The 19,963-nt window shown below is 42.6% G+C and overlaps 2 protein-coding genes across 3 annotated transcripts; both read left to right on the top strand.

Annotated features, from left to right (window-relative positions):
* The first annotated feature begins 1,913 nt into the window (after positions 1 to 1,913).
* On the top strand, positions 1,914 to 8,857 carry p2ry10 (P2Y receptor family member 10). The gene is made up of 4 exons (XM_039813133.1): positions 1,914 to 2,972; positions 6,773 to 7,040; positions 7,157 to 7,337; positions 7,548 to 8,857. The coding sequence occupies exons 2-4, from the start codon at positions 6,862 to 6,864 to the stop codon at positions 8,484 to 8,486; spliced, it is 1,299 nt and encodes a 432-aa protein (XP_039669067.1). The 5' UTR covers positions 1,914 to 2,972; positions 6,773 to 6,861; the 3' UTR covers positions 8,487 to 8,857.
* Positions 8,858 to 9,503: 646 nt separating this feature from the next.
* On the top strand, positions 9,504 to 19,862 carry gpr174 (G protein-coupled receptor 174). Of its 2 annotated transcripts, XM_039813134.1 has the most exons (4): positions 9,504 to 9,824; positions 10,069 to 10,251; positions 16,293 to 16,716; positions 18,955 to 19,862. In XM_039813134.1, the coding sequence occupies exons 3-4, from the start codon at positions 16,513 to 16,515 to the stop codon at positions 19,744 to 19,746; spliced, it is 996 nt and encodes a 331-aa protein (XP_039669068.1). In that variant the 5' UTR covers positions 9,504 to 9,824; positions 10,069 to 10,251; positions 16,293 to 16,512; the 3' UTR covers positions 19,747 to 19,862. The 2 variants fall into 2 exon arrangements, with proteins under 2 accessions (XP_039669068.1, XP_039669069.1); XM_039813135.1 differs by lacking the exon at positions 9,504 to 9,824 and having other exon boundaries at positions 9,861 to 10,251.
* The last annotated feature ends 101 nt before the right edge of the window (positions 19,863 to 19,963 follow it).

Here is a 19,963-nt window from a genome sequence, read left to right as displayed (position 1 = left end):
GCTGGAGAGGGGGACATTATACATGACGTTAGTACAAGTTGTTTATCCATTCCTTCACAGAGCCGTGCCGAATTAGAGATCTGTGGCCTTATTTGGGAATGCCATACACCTCTCTACCTGCAGCAGCAGTATGTACACTGTGAATGAGAGAGAGAGATAAAATCTAGTGATGTTGACTGATGTGACCATGCAGCAGCAGAGACAGACAGACAACAGTAAATGGACTCTTCTGGAATTAGGATCAAGGGTAGCAGAGAGGAAGACAAATACACTGGAGTGGAGAGAAATATTGCAGCAGAAGACACTCAACCCATTGAAAGTGTATTTTAATGGAGCAATCTGCCCTTCTTGTAGCAGAAAAAACTGCACACTGTGGCTCAGTATACTGAGCGTATTGGCCTGTCCTGACCTCTAGTGGCCAAAAGTTAAAACAAACATTTTAGTGAAAACACCAGAATAGACTTCACAGGTGGTTAACTATCATGTGTTCATTTGCCTTCAACATGTTTCTTGATCAGAGATGTTCACAAGTCATTTTTTGGAAGTCCAAGTCGAGTCTCAAGTCTTTGAGGGGCAAGTTCAAGTCAAGTCTCAAGTCTTTTGCCACGAGTCCAAGTCAAGTCTCAAGTCTCTGGCCATCTCATCTGTCCCTAACACTGTATTGTTAAATCTTATGAATTCAAAGCATGTCCTGTAGCTACCCTCCATACAGTACAGTATCAAAATCAGTTGTAGGATAACTTTATGGCATCTACTACAATCTGAAGAAATACAAATTAAGAACTCTGTTTCAATTTCATAACTGTATTTTTCAACATTCTGGTATCTGCACCAAATAATACATGTTTGTCTGTGTTACTAACTGGCTGTAAAGCCCAACATCATCATGCATTACATTTTTCAGTGTTGAAAGTTTGAGGGAAACATCTATATTGAAAGTTAATACACCAACCATGGTGCAAACATGAGAGAACTGATACTTTCCATATTGCTATTTAACAACAACCTGGTCTGTCACATCATATGGATAGAACTATAAAGATACAATGTGCCTGTTCCCAGCATTAGCACAACACTTTGCGATGGTTAGCTTGTTACCTGTGACGATATATGCTAAATGTAACGTCTCTTTCACATTGGTGTGTGAGTGACTGACCTATCTGGGTGCGTTTTTAGATGCTTGATGAAGTCCGACGTTGTTGATCCGGCATCATCTATCTTGGTGCCACACCTTGCATGTACATGTTGGCTTACTGACACTGTTTACCAAGTTATTGAAAGCAAAACTAATGGCAAAAGGCACAACTCCGGGAGGACTTGGTGTTGCCATCGTCAATGCATTTTTTGATATGCAAGTGTGCACGAGGCATAGCGCATGCATTACGTTCCACATTACGGCAAAGGGCAGGGGACATGCAGCTCGTCATACGCTTCCTCAGCGAATATGCGCCAATAAAAGAAAATAGAAATACATGAATAAATTTAGATTTAAAAAGCAATAATTGCATGACAACAGGTTGTTGACGAGTCTCGAAGCTCGAGTCCGAGTCCAGTCTGAAGTCAGCTGTTTGCACGACTTAAGTGCGACTCGAGCCTGAGTCTCAGACTCGAGTCCCCATCTCTGTTCTTGATTATCAATTAAGGAAATTAGACTTTATTTGTATAGCACTTTTCATACATATAAAATGTAACACAAAGTGCTCTACAGAATCCACACAAAGAGATAAATGGCATAAAATGTCAAATTTGTTATCAGCCTGTACTGGCTCTAAATGAAACCATGTGTGTTGAGGTGAAACCACACAGAAGCAGCCCCGGAAGTTCCAGGCGCCTGCCACAGTATGGGAACCTGTCAGCAGTCGGTTTCTCTGGGTGTGGCTTCACATGCACAGAGTGATGCGAAACTAAAAGGATAGATAAAACTGCTAACTGTGGCTTTGCATTTCATTGTCATGTAAAAAAAAAAGATGCCACGTATCTGAAACCATAACCGTCTTACGAAAGGACAAATAGCCACTCCTTGCTATCAGTAACCTCAGGAGAGAAGTTTCAGAGGACTAAAGCACATATGAAGAGTCTACACCTCTGCACCCAACTCTACCTTCCAAAAGTAATGCTTTGATAAACAACAGCTTTAAAAAAGGAAGTGTAGTATCTGATAGGGGAAGCGGTTGATTGCATTTTTTTGTTCATCTCCAAACATTGCAGGATGCAAATATAGACATGTAGTAAAGTAACAAAACATTGCCGGCAATTTTTTGTTACTTTACACTGTTTTTTCCTGCCTTGGTTGCACCGGATTGTCGTGGTCTGCAGAAGTGCAGAGAGCTCTCTTTTTTACCAGAGACATGTAGTACTCTGCAATACAGTAAAGTAGCGTAGACACAAACTGCATGCCCTCAGATTCTGCTGTGTCTACTGCATTAGACATTTTCAGAGGTAAGAGAAAACTAACATCTGCCTCCCCACCTCTTTGACTTCTTTTAGATCAATTTATTTACCAGGAAGTGCTGGTATGTTGTGTTGTTAACCACACTCTCACACTCGGCTTGTGCCCAATACTGTATGCGTCTTAAGTTTTGGTAGGGGCTCAGTGACGTCACAGATGGTAGAAAAACACTTGCATGCGTGAGGGCAGAGCTTCCCCTTTCCCTGATCACACAGCTCACACCAGACGCCACCACTCCACACAAACACATCCAAACAGAAACCACATCTTTGTCGGGTTAATGCAGACTCGCTCACATGCACACCCTGACAGGTCTCTGCTGCTTACGTGTGACAGGAAGGTTTGCTGTTGTGCCCGTTTGCTACTGTACTGCTCGAGCAGGAGAGTGTGTCTTGGCGTCAGCCTGCTGTTATCAGACAAGTATGAAGCTGCTGGAACATGTGGTCGCTGGTGGTCACTCCTGGCTCTGAACACTCCCCTCCATCCATCCTGATCATTAAGGGAGACGACAGAGAAGCACAAGGTAATCGCACAGTTTGGGTTGAGGGAAATAATGTGTGAGGCGGTCACGCTGTTGTGCTTTGTCTGAACATTTTGTGGTCAAAGTCACGTTTTGCTGGCTTTGTTATTAAATCCTCTTTCACTTAGCATTCGAAATGTATTACTGTATAATGCATGTCAAAATGTATCATTATGTATGTATTACTAGATTTACTTTACAGGCATTATTCAAGGTAAATTAGGTGTTAAAGGTATTATTGTCAATTGTTTCTGTTAGCTAAATTATATCACTGCAGCACTGTTTGATGATTTTAAAATGTCATCAGGGATTTCACTTTGAGACTGAAACACGAGACAATTTGAGAAACTGTTCACATGAGTTGAAAAAATGGACACTTTCCCCTCGAACCTGCGTACTACTTCCTTAAATTCAAGTCTGCCAACGTGGTTGCTTAACTCTTAACTGTACAGGTGACGCGAGGGAATCCGTTGGCTGATTGTGTCAGACTGATAGCCCGCGGCCAATAGGAGTCCAAGAGTCAAAACTGGTGAAAATTACAGCCAAGCAGATGAAAAAAAAAAATAGCAGTTTCTCTCTTCCCCCTCTGGGCCCGGCAGAGGAAGGGTGTGGTGTCATCTTGATGCAGAAGGAAAGGCGATGTCTCAGTGATAAGCAGAACAAATGCTCCGTCTTGCTTCCACACATTTCCTGCTGCAATGTTTGGCCAGACAGCAACATCTCTGATTTATTACACATTTTATCAGTATTTTTCACAACTCTGTTCAATTTGGCATCCAGCAAATACATTGCACGGACAAAAACAATCATTTGCATACCTTAAGAAAGCCAAGTCATGATTTAACTAGGTGATTCATACAAGAAGGAGGTGAAATCCTTTTGTGGCAGGTCAGCTTAGGGCACTGTTACATTTGTGAACTACAGGAACAACCCTTTGTAAAAATTACAACTAATGGCTTCATTATTATTTGGACAAATCATCAGTCAACAACTTTGGGGTGGCCAGGTTGTGAAAATTTTTGCTGGCTGCTGTTTATCATCCACCAGCATGACTACTAATAGTACAGGCATTGTGCAACATGACCCCACACAAATTGCAACAGAAATTCTTTCAACTGATCTAGTCTCATAAAAGTCTCCTCTATAACATACAAAAAGTCCTAAGAGAGCCAAGTGGTGGAAAGTTTTGAAAAATACTGCAATCGGTGATGCCACAATTTCACATTGCAGCCCATGTTAAGGGGAGATCCTACATGTGAATAGGGGAAATATTTTAAATAACAGATATCACTCCCCAGTTGATTATTTACATTAAGACAATATTTTTTTGTAATACAAGTTTTCTGGACTTTTATGGTTTCATTATACAAATCAGACATCATCTAATTAAATATGTGCTAATTTGTACAAATAAAAGTATTTGGTATTTTTCAACTTGGACCCTATTTTCCAATGAATTGGTGTCTAAATAGTCTATATCCACGACGTTCCACTTCCGGGATTGCTCCGGTGCTGCGGGAAATTCAGCAGGATTTCACTCTTTTCGGTCGGATGTCCGTTTCCTTCTGCTTCCTTTGTGTTGGCGTTCTAACCTCCGGTGGATTTGTGAGGACTATGGTTAACTGCTCCTCAGATCTCTGCAGGGTAAATCCAGACAGCTAGCTAGACTATCTGTCCAATCTGAGTTTTCTGTTGCACGACTAAAACTACTTTTGAACGTACACGTTCCACCAAAACAAGTTCCTTCCTGAGACTATTTTGCAGCGGCACCGTTGCTCCGTCCAGCGCTTAGCACCGCCCAAGACGATTGTGATTGGTTTAAAGAAATGCCAATAAACCAGAGCACGTTTTTCTCCCATCCAGGAATGCTGTGTGGACTTGCCAGACCCTACTCCGCAGTGCTGTGGAGGAAGGTCTGGCAATGCGAGACTAGTGTCTAATGACCAATGTGAATACAAATCTTTGAAATCTTTGAGTGGCAATAGAAAATGCACACTGTCAATGTCCGTCCACTGAAAGTGCTGTTCAGATTATTATTATGTAACATATTATTATATAAGTGTCTGACAACATTATGGAAAGGATCCCTACAGAGATAGACCTTTTTGTTAAAGAGTAAGATCCTTTTTGTTTAACATGAAACAGCCCCAAAATCTCCATCACCAAACCAGACTCCATTTATCATTCACTTAGACACAAAACCATGGGAAAATAAGGGTCCAGGTTGAAAAAAAGTTACTCTTTATATGAATAAATATTATTTTACGAAGCCTAAAATTGGAAAAAGGGTCTGTTTAAGAAACACCTTTATTCATGCACATTAGCACATATGTAATGTTAATGTAAATAATCAATTGGGGAGTGAAATCTGTTATTTAAAATATTTCATCTATTCACCTGTAGGATCTCCCCTTAACATGGGCTGCAATAGAAAATTGTGGCATCACCGATTACAGTATTTTTTAATACTTTCCACCACTTGGATTTCTTAGGACTTTTTACATATTATAGAGGAAACTTTTATGAATAATAAACATTTGTCAGATTTGTGGAAGATGCACCCCTTTTCTCTCACAAAATGCACTTTTAGCTGTTAGCTAGCTCTTTAGCTCATCAGGAGGACCATTCCAATGGACTCTTGCAGCACTTAACTTACCTGGGCTCCATGTGGGCTGAAATACATTTATGAACTACTTATTAATATTTATAACTGATTGTTGGAAACTCTGTTTAATTAAGTAGTGCCGCTTTAATTACGTATGAAATGAATACGGTACATATACTTTTTTTTTTTTTACAGTTAATTGCAAGAGAGCACATTTATGATTGCTTACATTGCATAGTTTCTGCAATCTTACACTATTTCTATCAGTTTTCTATATGACTGCAACTGTATTCATAGCAGTAGACTTGATGGCTTATTAGAAAGTGAAACTCATGATCCCTTTATTAATGGCTTGCTGACATTTGAAACTGCTGAGATGATAGCTTTTTATAAAGACAGGAACCCACAAACATTCTGTCTGCATTTGTAATTGTTAATACGTTGTTAAAAAATGGATTGTGGCCCAGATGCCCTGCAGCCTTTCTCCAGAAAGTAAGATGTCTGAAAGTCCTTTGGAGTCTTCCTGATGAACTAAAGATAAGGATGAAACTGAAAGAAATTGCAAACCGCAGTTGGCAAAACAATCTCAACAGCCAACTGCTGTTTCCAATGTCAACAAATGAACTGTCAAGTTCTATTTTCAGTCCTTATGGATGAAAAGTCTTCAAAAAGTCAGAAAAAAATAAATAACAACAGGACAAACTTTCTCTACTGAGGAGGATCATGGCCCCTGTATTGTAGTGAGATGTTTTTTTCTTCTTCACAATCTGGCAACCCAAATGTTTTCCTTATTCATAACTTATTATAACAGATCCATAAAGCATTAGTAAATTATGGTAAAAAGCAATTAGTTATACCCTATGAAGTCTTTATAAAGGATGTCTTATTAAAAGATGTTAGTGATAATTTGGTATTTTTTAGAAATGATATGTTAGAAAATAATGCTTCTGTGTAGCTCACCTGGTAGAGAGTGCGCCCATATACAGAGGCTGGTCCTTACCGCAGCGGCTGCAAGTTTGGTTCCGACCTGCTGCCCTTTGCTGCATGTCATTCCCCCTCTCTCTCCCCTTTCATGTCTAAGCGGTCCTATCTAATAAAGGCCTAAAATGCCAAAAAGAAATCATCTTTAAAAAAAGAAAGAAAATACTATTTAGAGTATCAATTCCATTAGCTGTCCCCTCTCATTTTTCTCTTGTAGGTGTTCAGTGATTGTGGGTTACAAGATGCAGGATTGATCAGGGGAAAGGGTTGTTGAGTTATGCCATCAGTGTCTGTGTTAGCGAGGAAATGACTGAGAATACATCTGGAGTGTGGGACGGGTCCCAGCCCAACTCCTCCTGTGGACACAACATGACCAGCTGGAATCAGCACATGGACACCATGTACACCTACTTCTACCTGCTGCTCTTCATCCCCGGGCTGCTGCTCAACACCACTGCTCTCTGGGTCCTCTGCAGACACATTAGGTACATGCACACATGCACATACACACATGCACACACACGCACACATGCACACACACGCACACATAGCCTCACACACGTTCTGGACATGGCTAACTCCTCTGCATGTTGCTCCACAGTAAGAAGACCAAGGCGGTGATCTTCATGATAAACCTGGCGCTAGCAGACCTGGCCCACATCCTGTCTCTGCCCCTGAGGATTTATTATTACTTCACACACACCTGGCCCTTTGGACGAGGTGTCTGCCTGTTCTGCTTCTACCTCAAATACCTCAACATGTACGCAGCCATAGTGTTCCTGGTAAGCAGGCAGTAAAGTGGAAATAATCCTGGAACACTGTGAGGATACTAGAACATGACACCTTAGCCATTTCTACTTATTTACAAGGAGTTAAATATCAATGCATAACAGTAGGTCATTCGACTCTGAGCCTCCCTTGTCCTTTTCAAAACAAATGTACTTTGATTTGCTTTAAATCTTGTTTTTCTGACAATTTGTTCTTGTTTCCAGGTGTGTATCAGCATGCAGAGGTGCGTCTTCTTGCTCAAACCGTTCTCCGCCCGCCGCTGGAGGCGGCGCTATGACCTATTGATCAGTGTCGTAGTGTGGGTGGTGGTCGGTCTGGCCTGCTCGCCTTTCATCTTGATGCGGAGCAGCAGCAGCTCCACCAGCACCACCAGCCCCGGCGTCAGCACTCAGACTGTCTACAACATGTCCTATTCTCTGGAAGCCACATCTACCCAGCATCCCTTAGGTTACACCACTTCGCTCTCGTCTCTGAGCCCCAGCAGCTCCGGCCCCAGCTCTTCCAAAGGCACCTGTTTCAAAGACTTGCCCATGCGTCGTCTGTCGCTCTCTGTGGCGGTCACCATGATGGCTTTCGGTGAGCTGTTTGGTTTCTTAATTCCTTTGGCCTGCATCAGTTGCAGCTCCATCCGCACCGCCCGCTCTCTCATCCAGGGACAGACCCGGGATCAGTCAAACGCGGCCGACCTCAACTCGTCAGCACGCAGCCGACTCCAGTCCGTCACCTCCAACAGTCAGACGGATAAATATCACGAAAATCAGACGCAAGCTGAGAAGAGGCGTGCTCTGCGGATGGTGCTGAGCTGCTTTGCCCTCTTCCTGATCTGCTTTGCCCCCTACCACCTCAACTTCCTGCTCTACCTGATGGTGTCGCAGGACATAGTGTCCGACTGCGCAACCAGGCTGGCCGTGCGTCAGTTCCACCCGATGTCTCTGTGTCTGGCGAGCCTGAGCTCATGCCTCAACCCTCTGCTTTATTACTTTCTGACAGCTGAGTTCAGACTGCACCTAACCAGGCGCACCTCCTCCTTCACCGCCTCGCTGCTCTCCTCCCCACCGAGCCAGCGGCCCGCGCCGGGCCGACTGACGAGCATGGAGAGTAGCTGCTCGGGAAGGGACTTCCACTATTCAGAGGCGAAATAGTTTCTTTCCTCAAGGAATGACAGAGCTGAACATGACAGATAAAGTGCATCATGTTGAACTTGTAAACAAGACTGACAACGAGATGATTTCACATGTCCCAGCTGTCTGAGTACAAACTGACCAGAAAGGCTTTGACCTTAAAAATGAACAAGCTGCCAGAGGACATCGCTTCAGAACAAACAAATCTTCAATCGGCAACTGAATGTCTGCGCTTCGAAATGAGTGTGCGCACAATATCTATGTTAATATCAGCACAGTCGCCTCGTGTACATAAGCTACAGCTAGTTGTGCAACAACTTTAAATAAGCTATGTCATTAATGTCAGAAGCTGTATGTAAATGTCCTGTAAATAAAAGCGCTGTCTGCCTCTATCCGGTGCTGTGATGTTTGTGTTGCTCCATAACCAGGTTTCCTCTAAGTGACAGCAAGTGAATACAGGTGCTAGCTCATTTCGGCTATAGGCCTACTTCCTCTCACAATGCAAAGTGGTGAAGACAGTTGGCAGCAGTTGCAGCAACTTTGAAAACCGGTAACTGCCAGGCTCTGATGTCGGCTTTTAAACTGAAAAGTCAGCCCCCCACCCACCCACCTCCTCTTGCATCTGCTAAACCCAAATCTGTGCCAACACTGAGGCTACCCCCGCCCCCAGGCAGATGTCTGCAGCCCACCTTAGGAAGAACCACCAGTTGTCTGATTCACCCACCGAACTGTACCCACTTCTGATCTTTTCCACTTCCATACTCCAGCATTGCAACCAATTTCATCTGCTATTCAGTTACTGAAAATATTGTGTTGAGAAATATGTGAGAGAAAGAGACCAACAGCAGTTTAAAAAAGGCCAAAATAAAAAAAAGAATTCTACTTTTAGTATTGATTCTCAGTCCTGATATATTTGATGAATGATTTCTTCTGCCATTAAAAGCACACACATGGCGAATCAATGACGCTTATGAGGGAAAAAGCAGACATAATAGCAGAAGTTATGGTGTCAAAAATTCTTTGCAAACCACACCCCCACCCTCACAGGAAGCCCTGTGTGTGCTGAAATCCCCAGTACAGCAGAGACACTGAGAGAAAGACAGATATACAGACATAGAGAGAGAACAAGGTGAAAAAATTTAACAGGAAATAACTTTAGATTATAGAAAAAACAGACAGTAGAAACTGGATGGTAGACTGAGAGAAAAGAGTGAGGAAGGGAGAGGGCGGGACAGAGAAGAGAGTAAATAGTGTTATAGGGGGAGAAGGGAGGGGGGGGGGTGGTGGTAGTACGTGTGTTGGCTGATGCTTCACCCTCCTGCTTTTTGATGCGACACAGCCTCTAGCTTGAAGACAGAGGTGAGATATTAACTGTTGATTCCTTTAAAAGAAGTTGTGTCTTTTGTGTGAGAGGCTGTATCAGCTGGATGCCTTCAGCGTGGAGTCATGCCTCATGGGGGATCTCGCATGTTTCTCCAACCTGAGGAATGTCTGTTATGTTGAGGGTGTGAATGTGTGTCTGCAGGCCAGTGTCAGGGTGTTCCTTGTCTCTGTCTGTGGATCTGGGGATGGGGATCATGACATGTTTTGTGTGTTGGAACAGCACATGTGGAGGGAGCTGAGTGCTGGCCCCTAACATTTCGGGGTGCTGACACACGAGGCAAGATGTCGTGTCTGAGCGGAAAAGCTAATAGGCGCCAAAAACCCACAGAGGGATGAATCACAGTGGATTAAATAATGTGTTTCCATTGGCAAGATCTGATAACTACAAGTGCTCAATCCTAAGGTAGGGGTGCAGCTCTTTTTCGAAATACAGACATTTCATATAACTTTAATATCAATAAGACCTATTGACCCAAGTCTTGATAAGATGTTGTGTTGTTACCGGCCATTTCATACTGTCAAGGTTGGCTTTTGATAGGTCATCATTGTGCACATAACACTGCTGCCATAAGCCGCAAGGAGAAAACGAAAGAACAGTAATTGGTCATCACTAAAAAGTCCTTTGAGATCATGTAAGACAGCCTCTGAGAGAAGCATACCGTACGTGCCTCAGTGAGAGCAATGAGAGAAGAATCACACTGAAACAGTCGCACATAGGTCAAAGGTCAGTGAGGCTAAAAGGAAGACTGGGGACTGAGGGTCCACTGGGAGATCTTTCTCAGTGCTGTGAAGTAGGATAAAAGGCAGTCGGAGAGCAGAGGCCAGAGCGCTGTGGATATCTCTATAAAATCCCCTCTTTACTTAGACAACGTCCCTCTGCTCATTAACCTCCCCCTGGGAAGTACTGTTCTTAAAGTGCTCATATTAAGCTCATTTTCAGGTTCATAATTGTATTTAGAGGTTATATCAGAATAGGTTTACATGGTTTAATTTTCAAACAACACCATATTTTTGTTGTACTGCAGCTCCTCTTTTGTGTGTTGAGCTCTCTGTTTTAGCTACAGAGTGAGACATCTCACTTCTGTTCCATCTTTGTTGGGAGTCGCACATGCTCAGTAGCTAGGTAAGGACTACTAGCCAGTCAGAAGCAGAGTATGAGGGCGTGCCCTGACAGTACCTAGGTAAGGACTACTAGCCAGTCAGAAGCAGAGTATGACGGGCAGTCCTGACAGTACCTAGGTAAGGACTACTAGCCAGTCAGAAGCAGAGTATGACGGGCGTGCCCTGACAGTAGCTAGGTAAGGACTACTAGCCAGTCAGAAGCAGAGTATGACGGCGTGCCCTGACAGTACCTAGGTAAGGACTACTAGCCAGTCAGAAGCAGAGTATGACGGCGTGCCCTGACAGTAGCTAGGTAAGGACTACTAGCCAGTCAGAAGCAGAGTATGAGGGCGTGCCATGCTAGCAGCTAGGCGAGCATTATAACGTGTTACAAAGTGACCACGTTTGTCTCTGAAGTAAAGGCTGGACTACAATAGAGCTGTTTGTAGCAGTTGGTGAACAGTGTTTTCTGTTGGAGATGGTTAAGTCCCTTTGGGGGGGACTTTGGGCTTTTCACTTTGTAAACCTATAACGTGCACAAAAAAGATATATAACACAATAAAGGAAAGGGGAAAAGCCAAAAAGCATAATATGAGCACTTTAAGTACAATTATAAGGTAAATGTACTTTACTTGAGTATTCAGGCTGTTCTCATCGACTGTTTGTTGTTATACCTACGATAAGTAATGCACTATTTAATTTGTACATAACCCACATAATCATGAGCCAGGATGTGCCACAAAGTCTGCGTAGGGAGGAGGTTGGGCTGGATGGGTCAAACAAACACAGGTTGTTGTTTTTTTACCCAGGAGACTGGCTGTTCGTGTCCAGTGTGAAAGCAAAAGTCAACTTAATCAAACTTACTTTTGTTACGCAACTTACATTACTTAAAGTGATGGTTCGGAGTAATTTCACCCTAGGGTCCTTTGCACCATGATCTCGAACAAACACCCCCACTTTCACCTGGAAGTCTAACATTGCGTTCAGTTAGCGTGAGTACGCGTTATCAGCTGACATGAGCGTAGAGGCTAATGGATCCGAAGTGTCTCTTAACATTACCCAAATCACTGTCGAAATGATACCAAACGTCTAACAGTAGTACAAATAGGTTATAGCGCATAAAACGATGGATTGTAAAATTTGTAAGTACACCAGAAGTTTATGTAAATAACACTTGCCTGCTGGCTTCTGCTCTCTGCGCGCTGCTGCTGCTGTTACTACCGGGGCGTATAAGAGTGCTTAGGGACATCTACAAATTACAACACCGAAAAGAGATGCAACAAAAATATTTATTAATTTAATGATTAAATAAGGTAATGTCTCCAAACTTACCTCAATTATTACTTGTCTCCTGCTAGTTATACTACAGCACTTACTTTAAAAAATAAGTTAAATTAAAAAATATTTTTGTTGCATCTCTTTTCGGTGTTGTAATTTGTAGACGGCCCTAAGCACTCGTCTTACAGCAGCAACAACAACAGCAGAGAGCAGAAGCCAGCAGGCAAGTGTTATTTACATAACCTTCTGGTGTACTTACAAACTTTACAATCCATCGTTTTATGAGTGCATAACCTATATATACTAGTGTAGACCTTTGGTATCATTTCGGGCATTATTAGTGGGGTAATGTTAAGAGACACTTCAGATCCATTAGCCTCTGCGCTAAGCTATTCAGCGGCTAACGCTACTCTACGCTAACTCTCCCAATGTTAGACCCAGGTGAAAAAAGCTTCTGGGGGGTGTTTGGCTCGAGGTCATGGTGCAAAGGACCCTAGGGTGAAATTACTCCGAACCATCACTTTAACCAACGCCACTTTAGTCAGGAACAATCTCGTCACAGATTTAACCATTTATTGCAAGTTACAGTTATGCTTGTTGCTGATCATAAAGGCCTGGGCCTGGCTATCAATGTTACATGAAGATACAGTAGCACACAAGTCCACATAGACCACCTAGGCCCACTAAGCTACCAAATGTTGAATTAGATTTGTTGACTCACCATTGCGGTTAATTGTTCAGGAGGAACGTGTCTCTGCGCTGTGATTGGTGGATAGGATATGGAGCAGGGGACTGACAGCGACATAACCAATCACAGTATGACAGATGCTCCACTAAGCACCAACTGCAATGTTTAATTTTAAGTGAATGTAGCCTACTGGCAGTCTGGCACACGTGGGTGCTCAGTATTTTCTCAGTATCGGCGCCTACGGCGCTGATGGCTCCGCTCTTAATAATGCTCCCTGGATTAGCCAAGCAGCATGCTAAGCTGAAACAGGGAGTGCAATGCAGATAAAAACCCCAATCAGTATACAACAGTGGGCCCAAAGCAAGACGTTGAAACCGTTGAGTCATGTTAGGACTGTGCTGTACTAGGAAGGGACTGAATTTATGACTTCTGTGTCACAAATTAACTAACACAATGCTTAATGTACATACGTTACGTAAAAAACAAACCAGGATCTTTTCCTGAACCTAACCAGGTAGTTTTGCCTAAGCTGGTTCTGCACTGCAGGGCCTTTCACATGCTGGAAATTTGTAGAATAAATTGTGCATGACTTTTTGCAAGATATCATATGAATTGTTGTAGGAGGATACGTCGGAGTATTCCATTTTATGCTACTTTATACTTCTATTCCACTCCAGAAGTTACTTTTTATGCGACTACATTTACGTTACAGCTACTTATTAGTGACGCATTGTTAAAGATTAAACCAGTGGTTTGGTTTGCCACTTACTGTACTTGGTTTGTGACCTTTTACAAAAAAACTAAGGCTACGTTCAGACTGCAGGCAAAAGTGGCCCAAATCAGATTTAGACCACTTCCATATGTGGTCCTGAATCAGACCCAGGTCTGATTTTTTTCAATGTGGCCGCAGTGTGAACAACCAAGGCGGATTTGATGCGACTTTTACGCGACTTTTACGTCAATCTACATCGCCATTTGTCACAATTATGCTCCGGCGGGAGTCAGCCCTCGACACAGACAGTAACATTAAAAACTGGACTAGGCCTACACAGTGGAGAACAGTGATGGAGCAAGTCAATGGAGGGAGAGGGAGGTGTTCGACCTAATTAGTGTATGCTCATTAATTTTACGGCTGCCATTACACAAAGATTTTGAAATAAAAGCCAAAATGCTGACTTCCTCCATAACCTCCCTAACTTCAGTGCAACAGCGTGCTGCGTGTGATGTCATTGTTATTGTTCTTTTGCGCATGCGGGTCAGTTCGAAACAGTTCACACTGGAATCTGATGTAGTCCATGTTTGAAAAGGTAACGTGAACAGCCAAACAAAAAATCGGATCTGAGCAAAAAATCCGAATTAAGCATTAAGACTTGCAGTGTGAACGCAGCTTAAGTGCTCCTTGTCGTGTCAAAAGTTCATAAAGTTGATATAAATTTATGTTTTTTCCTTCTTTCCTATCTTGTGACCCTTCAGAGGGGCTCGACCCGCAGGTTGGGGTCCACCGGACTCAACTCCCTAACAGTATATAAGGCAGTTTGATCACCAGCTACAATAGTTAAATGCTACTTACATATTAATGCATACAGAACATTACATCACTCTGCAGAACGACTACTTTTACTTTGACATTCTAAGTACATTGTGCTGATAACAGTTCTGTACCTTTACTTCGGAAGATTTTTAATGCAGGACTTTTATTTGTACTTTTACATTGTTGTACTGGTACTTTACTTTGAACGATCTGTGTACTAGGCTTGCGAAGAGGACGGAGCGTGTCTGACAAAGTACGTGATAAATAATATGTGTTATTTGTGTTATTTAGAAAACACATATGTGTAGTTAGTGTTATTTCCCATACACTACTAAAACAGTAACATACTGACTGTTTAGAATATGTCTAAAAATGTTAACTGATGATGTGGATCATCAGTACTACCTATTTATGTCACATTATTCCCTTTCTACTCATCAAACATAATCATGTTCTAAATAGTAGACATGTTAAAGTAACATAAAGTTTAAACATATGATGAAAGAAATCATCAAAACGAAAGTCTCATCTGTAAAAATACTGAAAGACCAGAACAATGAAAATCAAAACAAATTCTCTTTTTCCTTTTCCATACTGAGCTGGGATCAGCTTAGTTCGAGTCAAATCAGATAATAAAAAAGAGACAAAACTATATAAAACAAGGAGGAATCTTCACTGCTCACATTGTGTGTTCATAAACAGTTTGTGTGGGTTGAAGCAAAAAGGAAAACCCATGTCTAACCAGAGTACACTGACTGATGTTACAGCAGTGGGTGGGGGCGACACCTACAAGCTGGAAGCTCAGTTCCAGACATTACTGTGTATTTCCATTTGAAGTTAAAATCATTATGTGAAGTTTATCAGTGCTAAAGGAGTTTTGTTTTTAAAATCCTCTTGACCCTCATATTGTCTTCGGGTCAAATTTGACCAATTTTCAAAAAGTTTCTATATCAGAAGTTTGGGTTTCTTTCAACCAAATTGTCAAAAAAAAAGTGGATGGCTCTTCACAAGTAAAATAAATTATTAGTTCACTAGTTTCATTAAATTTGGGTGTTTTATTTAATTTTATAGCATTTAAAAAAAATGATAAAAGAAAATTGAAAAAAAAGTGATGGAAAATGTCAGGGGAAAAATTACAAAAACGTAAAAAAAAAAAAAAAAGCACAGAAAAAAATCGACAAAAACATTTGAAAAACTGACAAAAACTGTCAGGAAAAAGCTTCCAAAACATCGGGAAAAGTGACAATAACGTTCACAAAAAAGGTTTGACTCAGAAAAACTAAAAGTTACGTGGTCAACACAAGGGTTACATGGCTTTCATTTTGTGCTGTTGGGAATGTCATAAAGCATATATGTAAGTGTCACTTATTTTGAAACTGTGAATTCACCACAAACATTGTTCTTTAGATCTATGTGTGAGAGAGTGAGAGAGTGAGACACACACACACACTTATTATCGGCTGCTCTACAGGTAGAGACGCTAAACAGTGAACACTATGTGGGAGATTGCATCATCAACTTCTGTGTGGGTTTGCATATTTACTGTAAATGCCGCTGCAAAAGCTGCACTCACACACTAACGACCTTTTATGTTATGCACTGTTGAAACAGATGGTATAACAAGCTGAAGCCCTGGTTGACACGTGTGAGTGTGTTTGCATGTGTGTGTGTGTGTGTGTGTGTGTGTGTGTGTGTGTGTGTGTGTGTGGGACTGAATGCGGTACAATGTGATGTGTGTCTGATGGAGAAGGGTTCTTTCAGAAAACGTGATCCAGTAGCTATCTGAATCATGTGCAAAACATGCAAATCACACTGCCATAAATGTCTTTCTCTTCTCCTGTACCAGGACGCCATGTACCTGGGGTTGAACGCGCTCTGAAACATCAACAGTTTATTCGGCTGGACAAACACTTGAACTTTCCTCAAAGAAGCCTGAACTCCTCGCCATAATGGACAGCACGGACGCTCAAACACACCCGTCACCAGACTACGAGCAGCTTTCCTGATTCAAGCTTCCTGTTGGCAGCTTGTCTTGACAGTTAACAGTAAACGGCCACTGGCTTAAGATGAACTTTTCCAACAACAGCTGTACAAGCAGTGAAGATCTCAAGACGTACCAGCACTATGTGTATGCGGTGGTGTACAGTGTGATCCTAGCGCCGGGCCTGCTGGGTAATGTGCTGGCGATCTGGGTGTTCAAGGTTTATGTCAGAGAAACCAAGAAGGCCGTGGTGTTCATGATGAACCTGGCTGTGGCCGACCTGCTGCAGGTAAACTTCCGTGTATTTTGTACGTTAGTTTCTGTTTGTGTCATCTAATCTAATTAGACTAAAATAACTTTTTATCATTGGTATTTGCTTTTCACATAAATTCTCTTTTGTGGGTGATGGTAGGGCTGCTACTAAAGGGCAACTATTATATAGCATTTTCAGGATAATGCTAGTATTTTATGTTTGTACTAGAATATGTTTACATGCTTTAATGTTCAAAAAACACTTTCTTTTCCTCACACTGGCCATGGCTGCTGCACCTGTATTCACCATCTGTATGAGACGCTCTGTAGGAGAGCCTGTCTCTTATAGCCCCCCCTCCCAAAAAAAAAGTCCCAGTCTGCTCTGATTGACCAGACTATTTCCTGGAATCTGAGCTCCACCGCTCGTTATTATGCAACCCAACTTCTAGGCAAGAAGCGTAGGTAGGTAGCGTAACCAGATGTGTTCAGGTCCTATCCCCTGACCAATCGGCTATCCTAACCTTAACCACTCGAGGTCAATGCCTAACCCCAACCAATCGGGCTGCTTGTGTTTACTTGAGTATTTCTAAGTGCCAATGAGCAAAAGTGACAAAACTACATTGTAAGAACACTCTTTTACAAGTAAAAGTCCTGCATTAAAAATTGTACCCAAGTCAAAGTAATAAGGTAAAAGTATGCAGAAAGGCCCATTTCAGAATAAAATATATTACATCACTGGATTATTATCAGTGATGCTTTAATGTGATAATCACTTATATGTTGTAGCTGGTAAAGGTGGGGCTAGTTTTAATTATTTTATATACTGCTGTGTAGCTTAATCTATAATAACACATTTTGTTGTTGATTATATTTATCTTTTTTTAAATCTAAATGGGCAAAGTCAAATAAATGGAGTAAAAAAATACATCTGCCTCTGAGATGTAGAGGAGTAAAAGTATGAAGTTGCAAATACTCAAGTAAAGTACAAGTATCTCCAAATGTATACTTTAGTACAGTACTTGAGTAAATGTACGTAGTTACATTCCATCTCTGCTGCAGGGGTTATTTAACATCTAGTCTGGCATAGCCAGACCTTCCTACACAGCGCTGCGGAGGAGGGTCTGGCTAGTCCACACAGCATTCTGGGATGGGAGTAAAACGTGCTCTGGTTTATTGGCATTTCTTTAAACCAATCACAATCGTCAAGGGCGGTGTTAAGCTCCGCACGGAGCCACGGTCCCTCTGCAAAATAGCCTCAGGAAGGAACTTGTTTTGGTGGAACATGTGTACGTTCAAAAGTAGTTTTAGTCGTGCAACAGAAAACTCAGATTGGACAGATAGTCTAGCTAGCTGTCTGGATTTACCCTGCAGAGATCTGAGGAGCAGTTAACCATAGTCCTCACAAATCCACCGGTGTTAAAATTACAACACAAAGAAAGCCCAAGGTAACGCACATCCGGCCTAAATTAGTTAAATCCGGTGGAATTACCATCTGCAACGTTACAATCCTGGAAGTGGAACGTCGTGAATATATTTAACATCAAACGATGTAAAATAAAGAAAGGCAGCAATTCCTCACTTGTGCAAAGCTGAAATGGGGCTTAAAGGAATACGCGACAGTTTGTTGAAATAGGGTTATTCACCGTCTCCTCTATATTAATATAGGTGGGCAAACGCATTTTTGTCTCAGTGCATGCATTGTCTTAGTCCGGCGCTAAGCCGCTAGCTTAGGTTAGCGTAATGAATGGAATCCTTTGTTGCCGCTGCCCTGTCTGAGATTGGTTGTCCACTAACCCAGAAACAGTGACTTTGCACCGGCCGCAGAGCCCCGCGGGCTGCCGATATCTCTGTGCCCGAGTGTAGCCTACTTCCACCCAATATAGTCCCAAGTCAGTATCTGCCTAGGAAATCATCTAGTCTTAATCTGCATTGCTATTTTTACTTGTTGTGAATACGTAGTCCACAAGAAGTAATTAGGTTTTGTTTTTGTTGTTGTTGGGTCACTTTTACTCACGACATGCTAATGGCAACAAAGGATTCCATTCATTACGCTAAGCTAGCGGCAGTTCCGCCGGACTAAGAAAATGCATGCACAGACAAAAACGTGTTTGCCCACCTATATAAATATAGAGGAGACGGTGAATAACCCTATTACAACAAACGGTGGCGTATTCCTTTAAGCAGTCTAGTTACTCAAATCAAGTGGGCATCTACCCCGTTATTTGTTTGAAGCTCTTCTTCTAGAAACCATCCTGACACTCTCTGCTCTCCTCAGGTGCTCTCTCTGCCTCTGCGGATCTACTATTACCTGAACAACGTCTGGCCCTTCGGTCATGCTCTCTGCATGTTCTGCTTCTACCTGAAGTACGTCAACATGTACGCCTCCATCTACTTCCTGGTGTGTGTCAGCGTGCGTCGCTGTGAGCTCATCATGCGCCCGCTGACGTACAACTCGTCCCGGCGTAAAGGGGACATGCTTGTGTGTGCCCTCGGCTGGCTGTTTGTCTGTCTGTGCTGCCTGCCCTTCCCTCTGCTGAGGAACGACACCTCAGAGGCTAGCAGACCGGCCTCGGTGTGTTTCTCAGAGCTGCCCATGAGGCCTGTCAGTATTCCAGCAGCCTGGGCCCTCCTGATCCTAGCCGAGCTGTTTGGCTTCATCATCCCCCTTATCCTGGTGTTAGCCTGCACCTGTCTGACTGCCGGGAGCCTTCGGGAGCCCACAGCAGGGGCAATTCCTGACCGAGGGGAGAAGCGGAGGGCGTTAAGGATGGTGCTGAGCTGCGCTGTGGTCTTCCTAGTGTGCTTTGCTCCTTACCATGTCACCATGCCCCTGGACTTCCTGGTTAAATCCAAAGCCTTGAGCTGCACCCTCAGTGACCTGATTCTGCGATTTCACCCCGTCACACTGTGCCTGGCCAGCCTGAACTGCAGCCTGGACCCCCTCATGTACTATTTCACCACTGATGAGTTCAGGAGGCGCCTGAGCAAGCCAGAGATACCAGAGAGCATGACTTTCAGCAGGCGCCTGTCCTGTATAACGGGAGGAGAGGACACAGAGAAGGACTAGACTACCCTCGGAACAGTTTGATCTCATCCACTAAACCCTGAAATATAGCATGCACGCCTTAAAACTAGGAGAATATAATTTACATCCTGACTAGTATGTGAAGAAAAAAAAAAAAATTCAAGGTTTCAAAATGTGAATTTGTTTTCTATTTATATTTCAATAAAAGCGGTTTGTTCTTTCTAAATGTGTCTGAGCCTGGAGAAGAGTGAGCTGTTCC

The sequence above is a fragment of the Perca fluviatilis genome, chromosome 10, assembly GCF_010015445.1.
Source record: "Perca fluviatilis chromosome 10, GENO_Pfluv_1.0, whole genome shotgun sequence".
In the NCBI taxonomy this organism is placed as follows: Eukaryota; Metazoa; Chordata; class Actinopteri; order Perciformes; family Percidae; genus Perca; species Perca fluviatilis.
Note: the sequence above shows the minus strand (reverse complement) of the source record. Positions and strands in the feature narration are given on the sequence as shown.